The 23,204-nt window shown below is 32.0% G+C and overlaps 1 protein-coding gene across 1 annotated transcript in view; it reads right to left on the reverse strand.

The window, feature by feature from the left end:
- Positions 1 to 14,868, reverse strand: part of LOC114337757 (prostaglandin reductase 1) — a 78,912-nt gene extending 64,044 nt beyond the window's left edge. The window contains exon 1 of the mRNA XM_028288291.2: positions 14,537 to 14,868. Within this exon, the coding sequence (XP_028144092.1) occupies positions 14,537 to 14,642 (106 nt within the window). The 5' untranslated portion in view covers positions 14,643 to 14,868. The remainder of the gene's footprint in view (positions 1 to 14,536) is intronic.
- Between the last annotated feature and the right edge of the window lie 8,336 nt (positions 14,869 to 23,204).

The following is a 23,204-nucleotide window of genomic DNA, read 5'->3' on the forward strand; positions in this document are numbered from 1 at the left end:
GGGAGTCCGATGTCAAAATCCGAGAGAGAGAAGATTGAAGTTCTAACAACAGTACAGAATATGTATGACACCTATGTAGTCTTAGTTTCTTTTAATGTTTCATATCCTTAATAACAAAAGTTCTTAGCACCGACACGGCGCATCAGGGTGGCTAATGGGAACTTCCTTTTTACATAGGACATCAAGATGGAATGGACGAATGAGAATTGTTTACTACTAATAGAAAATTATCGAGAAACCGATTATGGGACCAAAAGAATCCCAGATATTATAACAAAATACAAAAAGTGAAGTTTTTAAATAATCCACTGGTAGACTGACTTCAATTTTTATTCCAAAATAAATGATTGCCACCATAATACATCACTTCTTTTATATATTTGTATTTTCCACCATCTCCTTTCACGAATATTTTTCTTTCTTCTATTAACTGAGTAATGCATTAGAATATAATATGCTGCAACGTCTCTCTTGCAGATACGGTTTTAAGGCAATAATTACTGATGGAAAGTCCAAATGTTCGCTAGGAAGTACGGAACGAGGTTCGGTTCGTTGCTTATTTCAAGACCTCCTGCAACAACATCGCGAACCTCGGTTGATTGATTCGATGTTCGCAGCGGGAACGAGGTTCGATAGGGCATTCGGAGAGTGTCTCGATCCACCTTTAGATCAACTGAGAACATAACATAGGGGCAGCATCTACATCAAAATAAAGAGTTGTCAATTGAACATGTTACAGAATTAACTTCTTAATCAGAACATTACAAACAGCCTGACAACAACTTGCTCATCATAGTTAGATTTTTGCTAAGAATACTGCGTTCCCAAATACTAAGTTATAACACCATCGTGCCTTATGATTCGTACCGAACAAGAGTTGCCCTAAGCGATGCTTCAGATAAATGATAAACTTTGGAACATTATCAGCATAATACGGACGCACCCATCATACCATCAACTTAAAAGTTTTGCATCGAATGGGCATACATAGAACGTGAGCTGATCGAAAACTGCATAATATCTTGGTTATATTAGGTAATGTTATACAGTGCGTCCATAAAGTAACGCATAAATTCGTTATTTCGTAAACCAGCGACTTTAAGGAAAAATCCCGAAACAGGTCGATTTTTATTTTTAAATTGCGATTTTTTGGCATATATTTGATCCTTGTGACGTCATGCATTTGAGCGTGATGACGTAATCGATGATTTTTTTAAATGGGAACAAGGGTCATGTGAGAGCTCATTTGAAAGGGCATTTAATTCTCTATCCAATAATATAAACAATAACATAATTATTGATACAGGGTGTTCAAAAAACATTTTTTAAATTAAAATAAGTGAGACATAAAGAAGAATATATGTAATTTATTTTAAATCAAAATGCATTTTACTACTGTCAGTAAAGAGAAAAAAATTTTATTTGACAAATAAACATTGATTTTCGTTTAAACGAAATGTTCAAACTGCCAAGAGACAGGTGGGTGGAATCTTTAACATTGAATTTAAGCGAAAAACAATATTTATTTGTCAAATAAACATTTTTTTTTCTGTTTTCTGACAACAGTAAAACGTATTTCGAATTAAAGAAATTACATGCATTTTTCTTTTTGTCTCAATTATTTTAATTTAAAAAATGTTTTTTTAAACACCTTGTATATATAAATATGTTAATGTTTATATTAGTGAATAGAGAATTGAATACCCTTTCAAATGAGCTATCACATGACCCCTATTCTTATTTAAAAAAATGATCGATTACGTCATTATGCCCAGATGGATGACGTCACTAGTATGATATATATGCCAGAAAATCGGAATTTAAAAATAAAAATCGACCTGTTTCGAGATTTTTCCTTAATATCGCCGGTTTACGAAAGAATGAATTTATGCGTTACTTTATGGACGCACTGTATAATAATATAAGCATAGTTTCAAAAATTATGCATCACCTAAAATTATGCTCATTTTCATAGTTGACTTTTACATGAACACAGAACAGATTAACGGATTCCGCTAATTCTTTTTTATTAGTTTAGATTTTTTTTGGTATTTACTCACTTGGGCAAATGTTTACTTAAAATCCTTTTTTGTATGTACTTTTATGCCGGATGAAAGGAAAAAAAATATTTATTTTTTTCTTTTTTTTTGGTAAGTTTGAGACATCAAAATCCTGTTGTAGTCTTATGTTTTGGGAACATTTTGTTTTTTGAATGTCCCTGATATCTTTAGAAACAAAGAAAATAGACGGTTTTATTCTTTAACATTTTTGTGTTTTAATTCAAAAAAAAAGTTTGAGACACCCTTTAGGGTGGAAATGATACAAAGGTGCCTTAGGTGCCAAAGGTGAACATGTGCCTTAACAGTGACAATATCACTGTTAAGGCACATCATCTTCTATGGATTTGAGGGTTTTTGGGAATTAAATTGATGCAAATAGAGTTCTCGGGGGATTTCGGGTTTCCCCGAAATATGCCAGAAAACGAATATGCCATCAGAACGACATCCAGAGTACCTGGAGTCTAGGGTCACGTCATCCTCTGGAGTTTCTAGTGATTTCGGCACTAAATTAAGGCAAACAGATTACAGGCGCATTTTTGGGCTTGCTGAACACGAATACGCCATGAGAACTGACTACCGGAGCACCTGGTGCCCACGATCACTGCTAAAGACGTCATCTTCTGGAGTTTCGAAGATTTTCGGTACTAAATGCAAATATATTACTATGAAGTTTTTGGGGTCGCTGAATACGAATACGCCATCGGACCTGACCCTCGGACTACCTGGTGCACAAGGTCCCTGCTAAGGCACGTTATATTCTTCAGTTTCGAAGATTTTCGGTACTAAATGCGTGCAAATATATTACTATGAAGTTTTTGGGGTCGCTGAATACGAACACGCCATCGGACCTGACCCTCGGACTACCTGGTGCACAAGATCAGGGCTAAGGCATGTTATCTTCTGGAGTTTGGAGGGGTTTTGGGCACCAGGTGCACCGGGGTCGGTTCTGATGGCCTTTTCTTGTTCAACAACCCCAAAAGACCCCGAGTATTCCATTTGCATCAATTTAGTGCCTAAAACCGCCGCCAAACTCCAGATGTCGTGCCTTAACTGTGAACGTGCCCTGGTGGTCAGTTCTGATGGCATATTCGTCTTTAGCGCCACTAAAAACTCCTAAGTTACAAAATCTGGTCCTTTATACACCACTTTTGACAAGTTTATGCACTTCTGGATGCAGTTTATGCACTTTCAAATGCAACTAAGCAGTTTGCTGTATTTAAAAATTGATTTATTTTGTGCTAAATGCTCTGATCTGAAACACATAACACATGCTGTAGCGTGTTTTTTATCTTTCAAAGGAACTATTTAGTCTATATACAATTAACTATTTGCCAACTGTTCTGTGTTTTTGTTTGAATACCCAGATGTTTAAATGATAGTTCTAGTATTCTTCCTCCACAAAGGAGAAATTTGCTAATCTAATCTTCTTTTTAAAGTCTGCCGTAGTACTTAATGTTTCCGTTCAACAGATGCATTTTTATATGGGAGTAGAAACAGTGTTTCATGTTATATCGTCTTCTTCTTAAGGTGCCTTTCCGTTTCGAATATTGGCTATCATCCTGGCTATGGTGACTTTGTTGGTTGCTATACGGAATAGGTGTGTTGAGGTCCTTCTATACCATGCTCTCATGTTAGCAAGCTAGGTTATTCTTCTCCATCCTGGGGCCCTTTTTCCTTCAATTTTACCTTGTAAAATGTATGTATATCATACAATTTAAAAAAATATCAGAAAGAGTCAAATATCTCTAAACAAGCTACTGCATACCTTTCAGTAGACAAGAAATTTGTCATTCATAAGATTATTATATTGATCAAGAGTATATCGTACGAGGCAAATATTATTTGCCTCGTACCAAAACTCGTTTGCCAAATAACAAAATAAATAAATACTTTTTGAGTTATTAAAGATCAAAAATTTGTCTATTTAAGAGCATATGCGTGAAGATACGGATGATAAAAAGAACATATTAATTAATTGTATGTTAGTAAATAGTTATTTATAAAACAGTTCGTGAAGTAGGTATGCTTTTTGCGAACGCACGCGATATTTAGAGCACGAACGACAACGTAGCGAGAGCTATACATCGCGTAAGTTCGCAAAAAGTACTTCACGCACAGTTTCATACAATATTTTATCTATTCTTCGATAAACAAATAGAAAAACTGTAACTCTTCATCACTGGAATTTATTTCTATTCTACAATTTTTAGAAATTTGACATTTAAAAATCCTAACTACTTTCAAACCACAAAACTGTCAAAAATTTTGTTGTAAGTCATTGCTCATAATATTGTCATCACCATGACAACGTGAAAGTTATGGTATATTATTCAACGAACATGTAATGATGGCTATGATGAATTACTCTGATGAACTAGGACACTCTCCTACGGCTCGTGTCGCAAACTTCATCATCGTGAGTAATAGCCATTACATGCGAGTAGAATACTATACTTTTTCTACGACCTTTTTTTCTTTTAATTATTAAAGAATAATTGGTTGCCTACTATTACTAAATTCTTATTTATTGTAAAAATACAACTAGAAATAGTCAATATAACGAGGGGTTCGAGCGAAAACCCGATAAATACCAAAATTATGAAATCCGGTATTTTTATTTCTGCTGTAGTAAAAACACGTCTCCTGCCACTGGTAAATGTTATTATTTGATATTAACATTTTTAAACACAATAACTTATAAAAACTAAACATGGTAAATACCGGTAACTCATCTTTTTAAATAACACCAACCCGATATATAACTTTACTTGTGAACATATTTACAATATGAGAATCCGGTAGAATCATTTATATTCTTTTTCCTGTGTAAAGTTACTAATTTTATTAGAAATATTTCTAAGTTAAAAACTGATAATTAATTTTATCGGAGATGAAGATTACAAAATTATTCATTTTGACAAAATATATTCATGCGATAATCCGATAATGAATTTTAGACTATGATAGTTTATTAAATTTCAGCACACTTTTTTCCTGCGAAAACCCAGTAAAAGATGGCTTAAATTGACAAATGAATATTACGAAAGCAAAAAAAAGCGGTTAGAATGGGGCCCATATTTATAATGAAAAACAAACTCGGAGCTTCCAAGGTACCACAGTAAATCAATTGTAGTAAATTTAAATTTCGGTGTACTGAAAAGTTGTCTGAAGATTATTGAAACTCTGTGGAAATTACTGGAGTCTACTAGTAGTAGTCTAGTCTAGAAAATTTTTTATTTTGTACAATATAACTCTCAAACTAATTAGGACTAGTCTTGTCCCTAAAACTTCCCAAAGAAAGGAACGAACATTTAGTAAGAAATGTTTCTTTCCACTAGCTTACCATGAATGAATTCCAGTGTGTCAAAAGTTTTTAAAAAAACGATGTGTATATTCTCAGATGGTATTATAAATGCTGTAGCTAACAGTGATTCTACTGGATGATATTCTAAAGAAGACAATAGCGGAAAACGGTAACCAGTTAATAAATATATCAGAAGATATTGGTTTGAATTAAAAAACTCCTAGTCTACGCCCTAAAAAGCTAAAACAAATTTCATCCCAAAAAGCAACCATAGACTTACCAACTCCGGGCAATTTACCAAAGTTATATAAAAGGACCTTTCCAATAAGAGAAGCAAAGAAATCAGATTTGATAAAGATGTGCCAAGAAAATATTTTCCAGAAGAGGTGCATGCGTGAATAACAAATTTAAAAACCGGTAATTATATCGTAGATCGAATTCCAGACGTAATGATGTGAGAAGAATCGGAAGAGACAGATTTTGCCTTTTAATTATCTAAAAAGAATGCAGATTAATTTATTTTTGTTCGAATAATAAACTTTTATTTTATAATTAAGAAAATTTAAAATAAAAACCAATAAAGTCAAATGTTATACCCACTCAAAAAGGTAAACCCCGATAAATATCACGTTTTATTTTTTTTTTGTAAATACGTTTTATAACTTAAACTTAAAATAAATTATTCTAACTAAATATTAAATTCTCTCTCATTTGGCTATAACAAATATTTAATAAAACTTCCTATGACGATTCTAAATCTCCTTCAAACTTCCTAAAATCTTTAATCGCGATTATCTCTAAACAATGGTTTTGTTAGTTATCGGGTTTTCGCTCGAACCCCTCGATAAGTTCTATTCGTTTCCGAAAAATTATGTACTAGTCTAAGAGCTAGTGAACCTTTTGACTAACGGTCGTCCTGTAAGGCTAGAAATTTGTAGAGTGATAATTCATAGCACACCAAAGCTAAAAACCATGACCTGGCAGGCCTCAGCGGTGCACGTGTATCTACCAGGTGAATCGAAAAGTGCAAATTTAGGGGGTAAAATAAACTTTCTCCTGTAAGGTTTAAATTTAAGTATGTGTTTGAGTAAGTCATTTAAAAGAAATGTGTAAAATGACAGGCGATTCTGAAGAGCATAAGACCTTGCCAGGCGAGGGGAAAGATTAGGGGTTTTTCCTAAATTTATTTTTTTTGCATCGAACAAATTTTTTTTAAGTTTTTTGAATCATTCCAAACAGAAAAGGTCTTTGGTGATTTTTCTCTTAAGTTAATAGTTTTTGTTATATAAGCGATTGAAAATTTTGAAAATTGCGAAATCGACCATTTTTAACCCCAAATCGGATATTTATCTAAAAATCCAAAGTTGCCAAGGTAGGTAGATATTCTTTAAACATTGATTGATGAAATCCCAAAGAGTTTTTTGCAATACAATATCGGAAACCCCTTTGTTTTTTAATTGCTAATCAAGCGGACGCTTCACTGTAGTATAAGTGAGGACGTTTGAGTTGGCATAAATTCATTATCTCGAGAATTGGCAAATTTCATGAGCAATCTTCAGACAGGTCGATTTTTATTTTTAAATTAGGACTTTTTGGCATATATATAATACTAGTGACGTCATCCATCTGAGCGTGATGACGTAATCGATGATTTTTTTAAATGAGAGTAGGGGTTGTGTGATAGCTCATTTGAAAGGTTATTTAATTCTCTATTCACTAATATAAACAGTAACATAATTATTTATACAGGGTGTACAAAAAAATTTTTTTTATTAAATTAACTTTGATTAAATTTGACAAATAGAAGAAAAAATTTTTTTTGTACACCCTGTATAAATAATTATGTTAATGTTTATATTACTGAATAGAGAATTAAATAACCTTTCAAATGAGCTATCACACAACACCTACTCTTATTTAAAAAAATAATCGATTACGTCATCACGCCCAGATGGATGACGTCACTAGTATTATATATATACCAAAAAGTCCTAATTCAAAAATAAAAATCGACCTGTCTGAGGATTTCTCTTCAAATTTGCCCATTCTCGAGATAATGAATTTATGCAAGCTCAAACGTCCTCAATTATACTACAGTGTAGCGCACGCTTGATTAGCAATTAAAAAAACAAAGCGGTTTTCGTTATTTTATTGCAAAAAACTCTTCGAGATTTCATCAATCAATGTTTAAGGAATATCTGCGTACCTTGCCAATATTGAAATTTTTAGATAAATGTCCGATTTGGGTTAAAAATGGCCGATTTCGCAATTTTCAAAATTTTCAATCGCTTATATAACAAAAACTATTAACTTAAGAGAAAAATAACTAAGGACCTTTTCTGTTTGTAATGATTCAAAAAGCCTAAAAAAAGTTTGTTCGATGCAAAAAGAATAATTTTAATAAAAACCCCTAATCTTTCCCCTCGCCTGGCAAGGTCTTATGCTCTTCAGAATCGCCTGTCATTGTACACATTTCTTCTAAATGACTTACTCAAACACATACTTAAATTTAAACCTTACAGGAGAAAGTTTATTTTACCCCCTAAATTTGCACTTTTCGATTCACCTGGTAGATACACGTGCACCGCTGAGGCCTGCCAGGTCATGGTTTTTAGCTTTGGTGTGCTATGAATTATCACTCTACAAATTTTTAGCCTTACAGGACGACCGTTAGTCAAAAGGTTCACTAGCTCTTAGACTATACCTACTATCAGTGAAACTAATAAATAGGAAATGGCTGTTGTCGGTCGACGTATTTCATATATATCATATAGTTATAATGTATATTTACATTTTTAACTATATAATATAATATAATAATATAACTATAGGTACATAATATGTTATAACATATTTAACACAATATAACTTGAAAAACAAACACAATATTAGTTATAAATTCCAATTAACATAAACAAAATGCGCTAATGTCACTGTCACTAAATTAAATGATAAACGTCAAAATTTTTAGTAAACAAGATATAAACGTGAAAAATATACTGACATTGTTACAGTTAAAATTCCTTTAAACATTTCTCGAAGTTAATTGTTGGTATAAATTACAATAATTATTGTATTAAATAAACAAGTTTAAGTAATTTTATTTGCAGTTTATATACGATTAATATTAAAAGTGCCACTTGAATCTAACTTCAGCCCGTGAGTAATGACCCGTGAGTAACTTCAGCCCGTGAGTAATGAATTATTACTCACGGGTACAGTAATGGGTGCTATTATCTATGAAAAAATAGCGAATAATGAGCATGTTATTAAACGGTCGTAGAAAAATATTATTTTTATATTATTTCAATATTTAATTGAATTTTTTTCTATTAATATAAACTGAATATGTCCAGAAACTGGGGAAGGGGTGTCCAATAATGGGTACATTTGACATATCCGAATAAACTTTTGCTAAATTTATAATATCGAAATAATATAAAAATAACATTTTAGTAATATACAATTAATTAATATGTTCTTTTGATCATCCGTAACTTCACGCATGTGCTCGTAAACAGACAAATCTTTGATCTTTAATAACTCAAAAGTATTGATTTATTTTAATAATATGATATAACAAATTTTACTTATAATTTGTTTCTCTATCGATTTGTGGGGTTATTTTTAATAAAATAGTTTTCACCAACGAGAAGGGGTGGTATCCACCCCCAGGGTAAAAGTGCAAGTTGGCACCAAATCATTTTTATTTCTTGTGGTATGCTCTAACTAGTCACCAATTTTCATGCAAATCGATGGAGGTTTAACAAAATAGGAGGTGAAAACCTTTAATGACTGCACTAACTTTCCCCTTTAATCCCTTATTGCTACTTCCTGTATCCACTGAGGTGTCAGCCTGAAAGGGGTCATAATTTTCAATATACAATGGACACATTTCACTGGAAAAACTCCATATTACTTATGACGATGCTTTTTCGGCTCTAGCTCTTGGACTATAGCTTACGGTAAAATATGCCTGTTCATTGATCGAAGTAAATTTTTTAGATTTGGCGAATTTCATAGGTATCTATTATATTATTATATAATAATATCATGTCTGAACAACAAAACAAGCAAACAAAAACCTGTTAGGTACAAGGTACATATCTTAAATTATTATTAGGATAAGTAGTTATCGGTGATGATAAAATTCATATTCATAATATCACGTTTATAAAGGTAATATACAGAATATTAACCTTGAACGTATTTTATCTTTGATTTTTAAATTCCAATTGGTACAGTCGTTTCATCAAGAAATTAAACGAAAGCTTTGACTGTTTTTTAATTCGCTTTTAAATAAAATAAAGAGTATTAAATAACTTGAATTCTAACAAATTATTTTTATTCTACGTTCAATGTTACGTTATATGTGTTAATACTTTGTAGAAACTGACCGATTTTTATTTTTATTATGAAAGTTTGGCATATATCTTACCTACTATACTACGTTCGTTCCCAAGTTGAGCTCAGCCGCCTCATCGGTGGGTGTGTCGTGTTATGGTAGTTTGTCGTTATGACAAGTTTCTAACAAATATATAAATAAAAATTCAGGCTTTCAAATCCTTTAAAAAAATTGATGAACAGTTTTCTTTAAAAAAGGTATATTAATTTTAAAAACCCAAAAAAAGGCTACAAATACAACAGAACGTTTTCGCTCTCTAGAAAGAGAATCATCAGGGTTCTTGCAAGCTTTACATGCTAAGCCACCAAAAATACATCGGTAAAAACGTTTAAATATCGACTAAATATCTCAAATTGGAAAGTTAAATATTAAGTCCAAAGGATGGATAAAATCACTAAGGATCTGCGCTAAGGTACTCTATGACTTTCCACGAAGCAGGTGGGTTGTTGAGTAAAAGTTATGTGTCTTCACATTGAGAACTGTGAGAGTCAACACAGAGAATCGTTCTCAATGTGAATACACATATTTATGCATATATGCAAACACTTAGGTACAAATAGAAATAATTATTATCTGCATATGAAGACGTGTCCACGAATGTGTTAACAGATGTTTTCTTGGGAGATTTATTAATATAGACAAGGAACAATAGAATGGCCCTTAAGATCTCCAGATTTTAAAACACTGGATTTTTTCTAGGAACTTACTTAAAATCAAAATTTTACATCGATAAATCATACAACTGGCAAGATTTAAGAATGGAATTATATTGGAAATTTTCATCACAATGTCCAAAACGACTGTTGTATTTTGTTAAATCACTGCCAGAGGGCAAGAGGTGCAATTTTAATAATATTTAATTTCAGCGAGTACCTGTAATTACTGAAACGTAGACTATATAATTTAATGTGTGTGTATTTTAACTATTGATGTATTAGACCTGGATCCCGCGTAAGAAAGAAAAGTTGATTAATAGCAAGCTGAAGATTTGTTAATAGCTTAACGGTGTCTAGTCGAACAAACTTTGATGCACGGGAACACTGGAACAGGGGAAGTTTTAATTGTGGAGCATGATAAACGTGTCGTCCTGACAAGTTTATGATGGTGAAAAATAGCAAGTTGTTTTTAAGTTTATTCGATAGCCAACGTTATGTAATATATGCGAAAATGTTTGTCCGACAAAAATGTTGGGCATTTTAACGAGTCCGACACGTAGAACATGTCACATCACAGGAATTATGTTGGTGATGAATAGCAGTCTGATTTTTGCATGAGAGTTTAATGAAAGGTTAAAAAAGCAATTGGAAGTTCTGTCCGACAAAATTAATGGGAAGTTTTCGTAGTCGGACATTCTAAACAGGTAAGATATAGACAAAAATGCTGGTGATAAATAGCTTTCCGACAAAGACGAAATTTAATAAAGTAAATTATTCCTTAGCAAGAATGACTGTTGTCGGAAAAAAATAAGGGGTAGATTTTGTAGTCGGACAATTTAAAAAAATAATTTTTTAAATTTTAATAAGGGGTGATTACTCTATGTCAAAAGCACCAGCAATCAATTACAATCGATATCTTTCGATTTATCTCAACATCATTTAGATACCTCACTGTAATACATTTATAGTAGATCAGGCAAATTATATTATGGATTGGGTGGTCTAGCTATCTTTGTCTGCCACATGCGCGGGATCGCTTGGTTAAAAGAGATAGATAGACCACCTATCGACTTTTTGCACTGTATTCCCTGTCTACCCTTATGTCTATGAATACATTTCCATTTAAGAAAAACTGTCACTTTTGACAATAATTCATAATAAATTGCAATCGTAACTTCAAATTTAAACTAATCGATTTATTTTGGCAGCAAATTATTTCTTGCCCTGTGACATATTAATTACATTATTTCATTTGTAGAAAGTTGAGAAAAATTAAGTTATACAATTTTAGTAATAATTTATTTAGGTACCCTTTTTCAATCAAGCAAAGCATTATAGCACGAAGAATGATATTCAATAGAACTTTCACAATAATTATCTGGCAACTGAACCTCATTTAATTGATGACCAAGTATTTTACTAACTTTGTAAAATGTTCGAGAATTACTCAAAAATGTTCCGTTGAATGGTTTCACTTTTGATTTGGCGACTTAAAATTTAAACTGTTGACACTCAAAAATAGACACAAAAACACTCCATACCTAGTTAATATAAATTTTAATTTCCAACACACGTGGCAAACAGAAACTCAGAGACCATGTACTTTCAAATACTACTTTGTATAGCACAAAGTGTCACACTGACAAATGCAGCCTTCTAATACATACTTCTAAGCATAATGTGTCATATTTACGTATATTCTTATAAGCACCGAAGTTTTAGACTCTTCACATTTTTCAATGTCGTTTACAGGGTTAAGATTTAAGTATGGAAAAAAATGTATACAACGTTTTTTATAGGAAATTTTCCGTACTTTCTGATGCACCTAATTAGAAAACCCTAAGAGATTTCTTTCACATCTTCTTTGACATTTTTTATTGTCGTTTTGAGAATATCTAGAAGAAACTCCACCCAAAAAAATTATTGTTTTGCAATATATACATGCATTGATACTTACCTCACTGTTTTTGGAGTGTGCATGTATATATATGCACATGCAAATATGTGAATATAAATAATAATATACAACTAAAATAGCTTTATCAATATGTGACTAAGTCATTCTGAAAAAATGTTTTTTATTTATTTCCTTCAATTTGCCCAAACTTTTTGTCCGACATATAACTTTTTGCGTTACAAAATATAATTTGTACATAAACAAATCAAAATTAGCTTGTTATTTATCACCAACATGTTTGTCTATATCTTACATGTTTAGAATGTCCGACTAGGAAAATTTCCCATTCATTTTGTCCGACAGAACTTCCAATTGCTTTTTTAACCTTTCATTAAACTCTCATGCAAAAATCAGACTGCTATTCATCACCAACATAGTTCCTGTGATGTGACATGTTCTACGTGTCGGACTCGTTAAAATGCCCAACATTTTTGTCGGACAAACATTTTTTCATATATTATATAACGTTGGCTATTGAATAAACTTAAAAACAACTTGCTATTTTTCACCATCATAAACTTGTCAGGACGACACGTTTATCATGCTCCACCGTTAAAACTTCCCCTGTTTCAGTGTTCCCGTGCATCAAAGTTTGTCCGACTAGACACCGTTAAGCTATTAACAAATTTTCAGCTTGCTACTAATCAACTTTTTTTCTTACGCGGGATCCAGGTCTATATTTTTATATGTTCGTAAAGTATGTCTTTGTAAATTGTTATTTAGATCTCAGCTATTTTTATTCAGAAATGTATCGCAAAGGATTTTCATCACTGTATGGATTTCCACTATGTTAATGTGATAAACCTATTGCTTATTGTTTTTTTTTATTGTAAAAACAGATTGTAGTAAATAAAGGATGTTTTAAAAAAATTCCATTGAGAAGCAATTCTTGCTTTGCATTTTTTTCTATTTTCTGACAGTAGGAAACTCAGGTATTGAGCGAATATTGGCCGTACTAGGGTGGGTACTTAAACAACGAGCTTTTAAAGCTAATTTTTTAAAAAGTATGTACCTACATAATTGTGTTCCGATACTTAATGCATTGTTCAGCTTCAAATCGGTTTAGTTAATGTGGGTGTAGGCGCAAAATTTCGCGCCAATGCTTTTTAAAAGCATTAATTTTTTCAAATCCTGAGAAAACTAATAAGTATTTTTGAAAAATTTGTAAGCAGAAGGAAAGACTATATTATTGCCGTGGGCCGCAAGTCCTTGAAAACTTCTATAATGTTTATTTTCGTAAGTTACAGGTGTGAAAATCAAGAGAAATTGTGATTTTTAATTTCAAATATCTCGTTAAAAAAACTTTTTGTTTATTCTAAGGGACTTTCGGCCCTCGTTAATAATGTAATCTTTCATTCTCCGTGTAAATTTTTAAAAAATATAAATTAATTTTTGCAGGATTCAAAAAAAAATTTTGCATTTAAAAAGAATTGACCCGAAATTTTCGCCTACGCTCTTTTAAGGTTTTATAAATCTTATCGAAAGTATAAAAAATATATAATTTTTGGGCCTGGATATATGAATAATACGTAACTCTAAAAGAAAAGGAAAATTTTTAGGGTGAAGATTTTTTAAATACAGACTATTCCATGAATATGCGACTGTTTTTGATTATCATGACAACGAATATTTTATTGTACAACATAAGAAGTAATAAAGTAAATTTTTTCTAATAATTATTCCAATAAAAAGGACTAATTTTAATAATATACTTTCGTACATTTCATGTTGCACAGAAAATTATTCGTTGGCGGGATAATCCAAAACAGTAGTATATTCATGGAATACATTGAAGTTGTCGTTAACTTTCATGCACATTTGAGTTCGGGAATCTTTACCCATGCGTCATCATTTAAAGCATACGAAATAAGTCGATGATAAGTCGGAAATTGAAATTTTCTAAACGCAACAGCAAGTGGCAGTAAGTGACTTTTGCGTTTAGTAAATTTCAATTTCCGACTTATCATCGATTTATTTCGTATGTTTTAAATGATGACGCACGGGTAAAGATTCCCGGACTCAATATGTATGGTATACTTTGGAAATTTAATGACAAAATGCAATATTGTAAGACACGTGGGAAACAAAGAAAAAATTACTAATTTAATTTTAGATTTAAGGATCATACTAATTACTAATAATATTTCGACTAACCTCCATTTTTAACTGGTGGTAACTCATATTCCTCAACTTTAAAGTCACTCTCCTTGGGAAATCCATCGAAGACCTTCTGCAAAACGAATCGCTTGCCTTTCACCATTTTTAAAAAATAATTTACTTTTTAACAAATTTTAAAGTGAGATTTCCGCCGAACCTTTTATATTTATTTAAGTAGTTGGTATGATGACTACGTATTTTGTTGGAGAATGAAGTGTTTGACCTTTGAGATAAAGGTATAATGATATAATGATCTGATACGCAAATGCGTAGGAAATATCTATTTTGTTATCTAGTATACATATTGGGAATAACCACAATAATTCTAGTTGAAAATATGATTTGCACCTTGGAAATCTTTCTGAAAATACAAATTATTAAGATATAAATTAAACATGAATAATCTGTTAAGTTTGTATTTTGTCATCAATTTGCGAGATAAAAATCAAAACATCAAATATAAGGTATTTTCGATTATTATCCTTTATTCCCACTAAATATATTAGAAAATAAGAAATTAAACTTAAGAATTGTCTCATTCTTACTTTCCAACTGTAAACACCTTATCATTTATAACAATAATTAGTGATAGTGATAATTGATATCGAGAAACAAGAAACAAGTGCCAAAGCGAGTTTGTGCTAATTACTTAATGATAAAAAACAGAAACCTATTGTCTGGTAAACATTATTTTTAAATACACTGGGATGCAAAATTCGGACACTCAGATTTTTCTGGAGTTTAAAAAAAGTTAAGATGTTTCCAATTGAGGATTTAATAACATGCAAACAACTCCAAGAATGTTACACAGAAAAAAGAATGAAAAATTTAAAAAATTTGAAAATTGAAGAATTATTTGAAGAACTGAATTCAACGAAGAAACAAAAATTCACTTTTTTATTTAATTTTTTATGAAACACGATATGTAGTAGGGTATATTACCTCTACGAGCAATAATTACAGCTCTAATTAGATAAGGAATACTTCTGATTAAGACAGCAAAGTCTGCCCGAGAGATTTGCTCTCATTCGTCTCAAACTGCGCACTCCAAATCATTCATGGTTTCAAATCCACCATGGTTACGTCGAGTATGTGGTCCCTGAATATCCCATACGTGTTTTATTGGATTTAAATCTAGATTCCTTGGGGCCATGCAACGGTGTAACCAGGATAATACTAAGGGGGGGGGTATGGAATAGTAATGGTGTTAAGGTATGGGGCTATGGAAATAAACGAATCCCAATTTCATCCAAGTTATCCGGTGTTATTCCTGATTATCTTGCATCAGACAAAAGTTATTTGCAACAAATGGGACACATGACAATATGATACCGTTGAGCGTTCAAATTGACCCTTTGAATTGCAACAAGTTCTGTACAAGCCTCTGGGGGGAAATGCCTGCCCGCACCATTATACCACCTCCACAAAATTGAACTCTCGGAGTAAAACAGGATTGCTGATAATGTTTACCAGCTCTTCTACAAATCTTAGGCCGCTCATCCAATGAGTATCTGTTAAATTGTGATTCATCTGTGAAAAGCACAGCACTCCAATCGTCGCGAGCAAAGTGTAAACGTTGCCTCCGATGATCTTCTATTAATAGAGGTCCCATGACAGGTATTCTGGACCTTAATCTTGATTCATTTACGCGTCTTCGAACGGTATAGATAGAAACGTTTCTATGAACATGACATAATCGTTGAACAAATATTGGTGCTGATAATTTGCGATCGCGTAACGCTTCCAACCGAAGAAAGCGATCTTCAACTTGACTTGTGGTTCTTCGTCTATCTTGACCTGGTCTCCTGGTGTATTGTATCAGATATGTACTTTACTACTAGAAATTCTGTTTCGCCCATGATACTGTACAGCAACGGGTTGTGCCACTTATTCTGGTATCATAATTGTACAAGTTTTAGACATAATACCACACAAAAAATCCTACAGCATAACTTGTAAACACGTAGAATGCCACAATAAACTTAAATTAATGCTGTCTCATTTAAGCCGCTATTTAACATTAATAACAACACATTTCTGTAGAAGTGTTGTTCGCACAGAACATTTATATAAACAGGTTCACACAAGAAGGAAAAAACGTTATAACTAATAAGGCATAAAATACAATCCATACAAATTAAACAAGGTTTGATCTAAGCAGCAAAATTAACCAAAAAAATATGAGTGGCCGATTAATTTTGCACCCCAGTGTATCTATTGAACATACCACTATAACAATAGAATATTTTCGGATTTATAAATTGGCTTGCTGCATGGTTACGGCCTCAAAGAATGCCAACAGTGTTCTCATTGGTAGTTTTAGCATCTCATCTAGTCCAATTCTCAGATAACCAGTGATTTCTTGTCTCATATCACCTAGCACCTTGCAATCATATTATGTATTATGTGTACAGCAGTGTCTTATTTCCATTTAGTATTTTCTGCATCATGATTTATTCACCTTACCTATTTTGTATAGGTTAAACGACAATTTATAGTCACCATTTCGGTGACCCTTGAAATCTATGGTTTATTGAGGTTAATCAAATTTTCCGAGAGTTTTTATCAATATTCTTGTTTATTTTCTTAGTCTGTATTTGCCTTTGATTGGTGCTCCACTTCTTTTGCAGCATCTTTGGTGATGCCATACAATGGTTCTGGTTACACAAAAGATTATCTCGACCCTTGTCTTGCCAAAAATCTGCTCGTTCATTCTCGTGAACCCCTTTATGACCCTGCACCCACACAAACGAATCTTTGTTTCCTTTTGTCAAGTTGTTGAAAAGTGCTTTCCTGTTCCTCACCAGTTTAGATTTGATAAGTGCCTTTATGGCCAGAATAGCCGCATGTGTATATGTAAAATTTTGATTATTTTTACTTTGAGGTCTCCATTCAGGATTTTATCAATGCAGACAACTAAAGAAAAAAGAAGGTGTGTGTACTTTGTAGCCACGTAAGAAGTTAACTTCTATTATATGATTTCAACGAAATAAATATACTTTTAACAGGTTATTTCTATTTAAAGATTAATAGTGGAGTCACTGAAGGTGGATATGAGCTATTACCTCCGATTTCGTTGAACCTTCATCGATTTGCATGAAAATTGGTGAGTGGTTAGAGAATATCTCAAGGAACAAAGGTGACATGATGCCAACTTGCGCTTTTACCCTGGGGGTGGGTGCCACCCCTTCTCGGGGGTAAAAATTATTTTATTAAAAATAACCCCATAACTCGATAGAGGGACAAATTTCAAGTAACATTTGTTATATAAAGTTATTAAAATAAATCAAAACTTTTTGAGTTATTAAAGATCAAAAATTTTAATTTTTCTTAAGAAAAATGCATGTTTTTAAATAATTTTTCATCAATAACTCAAAAAGTGTAAGTTTTTACAAAAAAGTTATTATTATCAAAATTGAAGCTAATAAAAAATGAAATAAATCCCTTACTAGAAAAACCTTTTAATGTTAACTAAAAGTGAGTTATAGGTAATTGAATGCATATTTTTTTCGGCGAGTAAAAAACTATAAGTATTCAAGCTGAAACAACGGGAAATTGATGCATTTTATAACATAAACTTATTAAACATTTGTCAAAGTACTTAAAAATATCTATCAAATGAGCCCCCTAACATGTTGATTGCGTTAAAAATTATGCTCCAAATTTTTTTAAAATTTATCTTTTAAAAATGTTTCCAAAAAATTTTATTGTTTTTTTTAATAGCTCCGTTCGTGTTTACGATATCAGGTTTATCTAAAAACTGTTTGAAAGTTAATTCTAAGTGCTATTTAAGCGAGTTAAACCTAATCTTCTAAGCCCCTTACTTTTCTAAAAAATAAAAGGTTAAATGACCCCGGTTGCATGGTTCCCACAGCAAAATTTAAGATTTAAACGTTTCTATCTCGGTTATTTTTTACCCTATAGAAATAGTAAAACAGGTAAAATATTTGGTACAGAAAAACTAAAATTTGTTTATACATAAGTTTTTACGTATATTGAGTATTTTTGGAACTATTATCAAAAGAATATGAGAATTACAATAATTTTAAAAATTATGATTTCTTTAAATTACATCTTTTTTCAAGAATATGCATTCTCAACCGGTCAAAATTATCGAAAACATTACTAATGCTAATATAAACAAGTTCTTGTAAGGATTACTATAAATTTTAATTTTTGTGGAAATGGCGTATGTTTTATTTTTCACTTTTTTCTAAAAAATTCGAAACGGGTCTTTTATTTTCATTATAACTTGCTTAATTTTGACGCTATTACCTTGTTCTGAAGCTCATTTGATAGGTATTCCGAAGTACTTTGACAAATGTTTAGCAGGAATATTTTATACATTGCATCGTTTTCCCGTTATTTGAGCTTGAATACTTAGATTTGAGTACTCGTCGAAAAAAATACACATTCAATTCCAATAACCTCACTTTAAACTAACATTAGTTTAGTTCTTTATGTGAGAAATATATTGAAATTTTTATTATCTTCAATTTCAGTAATAATAACTTTTTTGTAAAAGCGTATAGTTTTTGATTTATACGTGAAAAACCGATTTAAAACATGCATTTTTTTACGAAAAAAAAATAAAATCTTTGGTCTTTAATAACTCAAAAAGTGTTGATTTATTTTAATAACTTTATATAACAAATGCTTATAATTTATACCTCTATGGACTTATGGTATTATTTTTAATAAAATAATTTTCACCCCCGAGAAGGGGTGGCATCCACCCCCAAGGTAAAAGCGCAAGTTGGCATCATGTCACCTTTGTTCTTTGAGGTATCCTCTAATTACTCACCAATTTTCATGAAAATCGATGGAGGTTCAACGAAATCGGAGGTGAAAACCTTCAGTGACTGCACTATAAACTAATTTTTACTTACTACTTTCCAAAAATTTTTATTAAAACAATACTAAAATAAAAAAAAGTTAGATAACACACAGATTCGAACCAGGGACCTCTCGATCTCCGGTCGAACGCGCTACCACCGAGCTAAACTTCCTTTGCTTTGACAGCTTACAAGATTTCTCATACATACTGACAAATTTATTAGACGAAGTGAGGTATAAAAATACTTTAAAATTTAAAGTAAATATTACTATTATTATAAAATATTTTATTCCCGAGGAAGACAAATCCAAAGACACAAAAATTATAATAAATAATACATTTACTAAAAACACTAATACTATATTCTTTTAATGACTTATTTGCCCTGATCCATACATAATTTGAAAAATTAGCAACGCACTACATACTGTCTGTCTGCGCATGCACCAGGCAAGTATAAAATTTCACCCTCAATCGTAAAAAAGTATAACTTCAAAAAACTTTAGCATGGGACAAAGTTGTATATTGAACTAGGCTGTAAGATTTGTTATATGTAATTACATATTTGCAAAATTACTACTGATCCATTACCATGGGGAGTTTTAGATCCATCAGTGAACCATATTAAGTCCCTATTACACTCAACGAAAAAGGTACGTAATATCAATAAAAAGGTTAATTCAGACAACAAACGCAATACTTAAAATTTGTCCAATTCTCAGTTTTATTGGGACAACAAAACAATGTTCATCAATTCATTATTTTCGTTCGTTGAGCCAATGTATTACGTTTATTGAATGGATGAACATTCATTATGTATACCATAATATCACTTTATTGGTATTACGAACTCTGTTCACTGAGTCAACGAACACTATTTATTGATATTACGAACTCTGTTCACTGAGTCAACGAACACTATTTATTAAAACAACAACGTCGTTAATTGACCGACTAAGACTATTCGTTGTGTCAATAACAGTGCTATTTCTCCTAACATATTTCGTTTATTTCTACAATTATTTCCGTTTATTGTTACAATTAATTCCGTTTATTCCCACAATAAATACGGTTTTTCTTACAATCAATTCTATTCATTTTTACAATTAGTTTGGTTCATTCCTACTATGAACGTATTTTATATTAATAATTACTGAATGCAATAGCTCAATGTATGATATTAATTGATTAATAATAATTTTTAAAATTCCCCTTTTTTGTCCTTAACCTAAAGGACATTACACTGTGTGATTTTTCATATGATTTCACTTATACAGTGTACTGGAATAAGTGTTACACTCCCCCCGCCCCCTTATTAACTTATTTATTTTTAGCACATAAGCAAAATGCTCGGACAGGTCGATTTTTAAAATAATCAAAGTATATTATAACATCAATATTTCGAACTTTACACGATCCCTCTTCAGGTGACAGGCGCAGCGTAACTTTGATTTTTTTTAATGGGAAAGTACGTCATGTGACAGCTTTTTAAAAGCGTTTGAAATAGTGATTCCAAAAATGTATAATACTTTAATCCTTTTTGAGAGCGCGGGTGCAAAATTTCGATCGAATTCTTTTTAAACGCATTCATTTTTTTTTGGAATTCTTAGAAAACTAATAAGTATTTTTAAAAAATTTAAACGCAGAATAAAATATTACATTATTACCGAGGGCAGAAAGTCCCTTAGAATAAACAAAAAGTGTCTGTTAAATGGTATGTTTATTTGAAATTAAAAATCATACTAAATTTTCTCTTTTTCACCCCTGTGACTTATTAAAATAATCATTATAGAGTAGAGGTTCTCAGGGACTTCAGACCCTCGATAATATTGTAATATTTTATTTTACATTTAAATTTTCAAAAATAATAATTAGTTTTCTCAGGATTAGAAAAAAATGAATACATTTAAAAAGAATTCGACCGAAATTTCACGATAATAGACACACAAAAACTTCCTTCTACTACGGACTACACTTGAAAACGAAATGCAATTATTATTCGGCACTTCGGTAACACAGAGAAGCTAGGGGTATCACGATAAGGAAAAGCCGTTAACTTTCAAATGGCCAAGCAATACATTTATTGTCTCAACAACTACGATTATTGTCACAATGTGTCACAATGAACGCATTGATTGTGGGAATTAAATGCAGTAGTAGATTGATTAATACATTCGTTGTCACAACAATCAATTTACATCTATTCAATAATCATATTATATTACTCTATATTAACAACATTTGTACATTGTTTTAATGAAATCTGTACGTTGTCACGATAAACCAAGGTAATTGCTTGTCATCTACGAAATCAAGAACGTGAGTTGCTGCCAGAATTAACAGTATTTATTAAATATACGAAACTAAGTTATTGGCTGAATAAATTGAGTGTTATTGATTAATGTACTCTAGTTACTCTCACAATTATTATTCAATCATTGTGACAATAACCAAATACATTCGTCAATGTCTAAAAGTTCGTTGAAACAACAAATTAAATTGTTGTGACAACGAAATACTATTCAGTAATCACTGTTAATCAATATTACAAACTAAATTTTTTTAAGTGTATTGTTTGGGAAACATATCTGAATTTATCTAAAGGACGGATTTCTCAAGTATAGTTCCAGCAGTATTTGTGTGAATATTTAGTAAATGATTCTTCGGCCTTCAAGTTCAATTGCTCCAAACAATTTGCTTCAAGTTTCAGGATGGGCATTAAGGTTACCGCCGAAATCTCTAATTTCGGCGCGGAGACCTGCGACAGCTTCTAAAAGCAAGCGTCCACAGACCCGCATCGTACGCATCGGACGCATCGTACGCAACGGATTTTAGTTTGCCTTGTACAGAAACTTATGTAACCTCGTCCACTGATCCGCATCGTACGGATCGCATTATCGATTGTCAAACTAAAATCCGTTGCGTACGATGCGTACGATGCGGGTCTGTGGACGCTTGCCTTAAAGAAGCGTTTCTATATTATCAAGGCTCCTTTATATTTAGAAGCGCTGTTCTTTATAGGGTGGCGAGAAAGGCTATGCAAGATTGCAACGCCATCTTTTTTCACCAAACTACGGAACCATAATAATATCATATAATATGTAACTGTGGGTCATATCACTGATATGTATAATTAAAAGATTATCTTTAATTTCAGCCCTCTCAGGTTGTACCCACAACTCGCCTGCGTTCCAGAAGGGTAGTATTATAGCCCTGTTGGTTATATTGGTAATATCAGTATTTTAAGTGAATTTGGAATCCGTGGTTACCTGTAGGTACTCACCCTCGTTGGCCGTTTCTAATTCCTCCCCAAATAATTTCAGCTAGCTCAGTCCAGTTAGCTTCCTTTTATTAGTAAAGGCTATATCGATGGTCTAGCGTACAAAGGTGCTAAGTGCCAATTATGGTCAAAACGTGTTATTTGGCGCACCTAAACCGCCTAAGACATTATTATCTTGCAAACACATGTGGTAAGTAAAATATGTCCATATTTTTTTCTAGCGCTATCTTTCAAAAGGAATAAGTACTATGCACCTGCAGGTTTCTACAACTTATGTGTCAAGCGCACTTAGAACATTTGTACTACTAATCGAAATTCATGAAACCTTCAAAGTTAATTACTTAACACATTTGTGCTACACCAAACACAATTAAAACTGAGGTTAGATTACGTCAAATTTGCCGGTAAACGTTAAGAAAAATAGTGGTCTTGATTGTTAGCAGTTTACTTAGTGATAATGAGTTCCAGAGTCACATCAACCACCTAAAAATTGTTGAACTGAAGTTCATGGAGTCGGGACATTCCTGTCTGGAGGCCGACTCAATGCA

Source organism: Diabrotica virgifera, chromosome 5, assembly GCF_917563875.1.
Source record: "Diabrotica virgifera virgifera chromosome 5, PGI_DIABVI_V3a".
NCBI lineage: Eukaryota > Metazoa > Arthropoda > Insecta > Coleoptera > Chrysomelidae > Diabrotica > Diabrotica virgifera.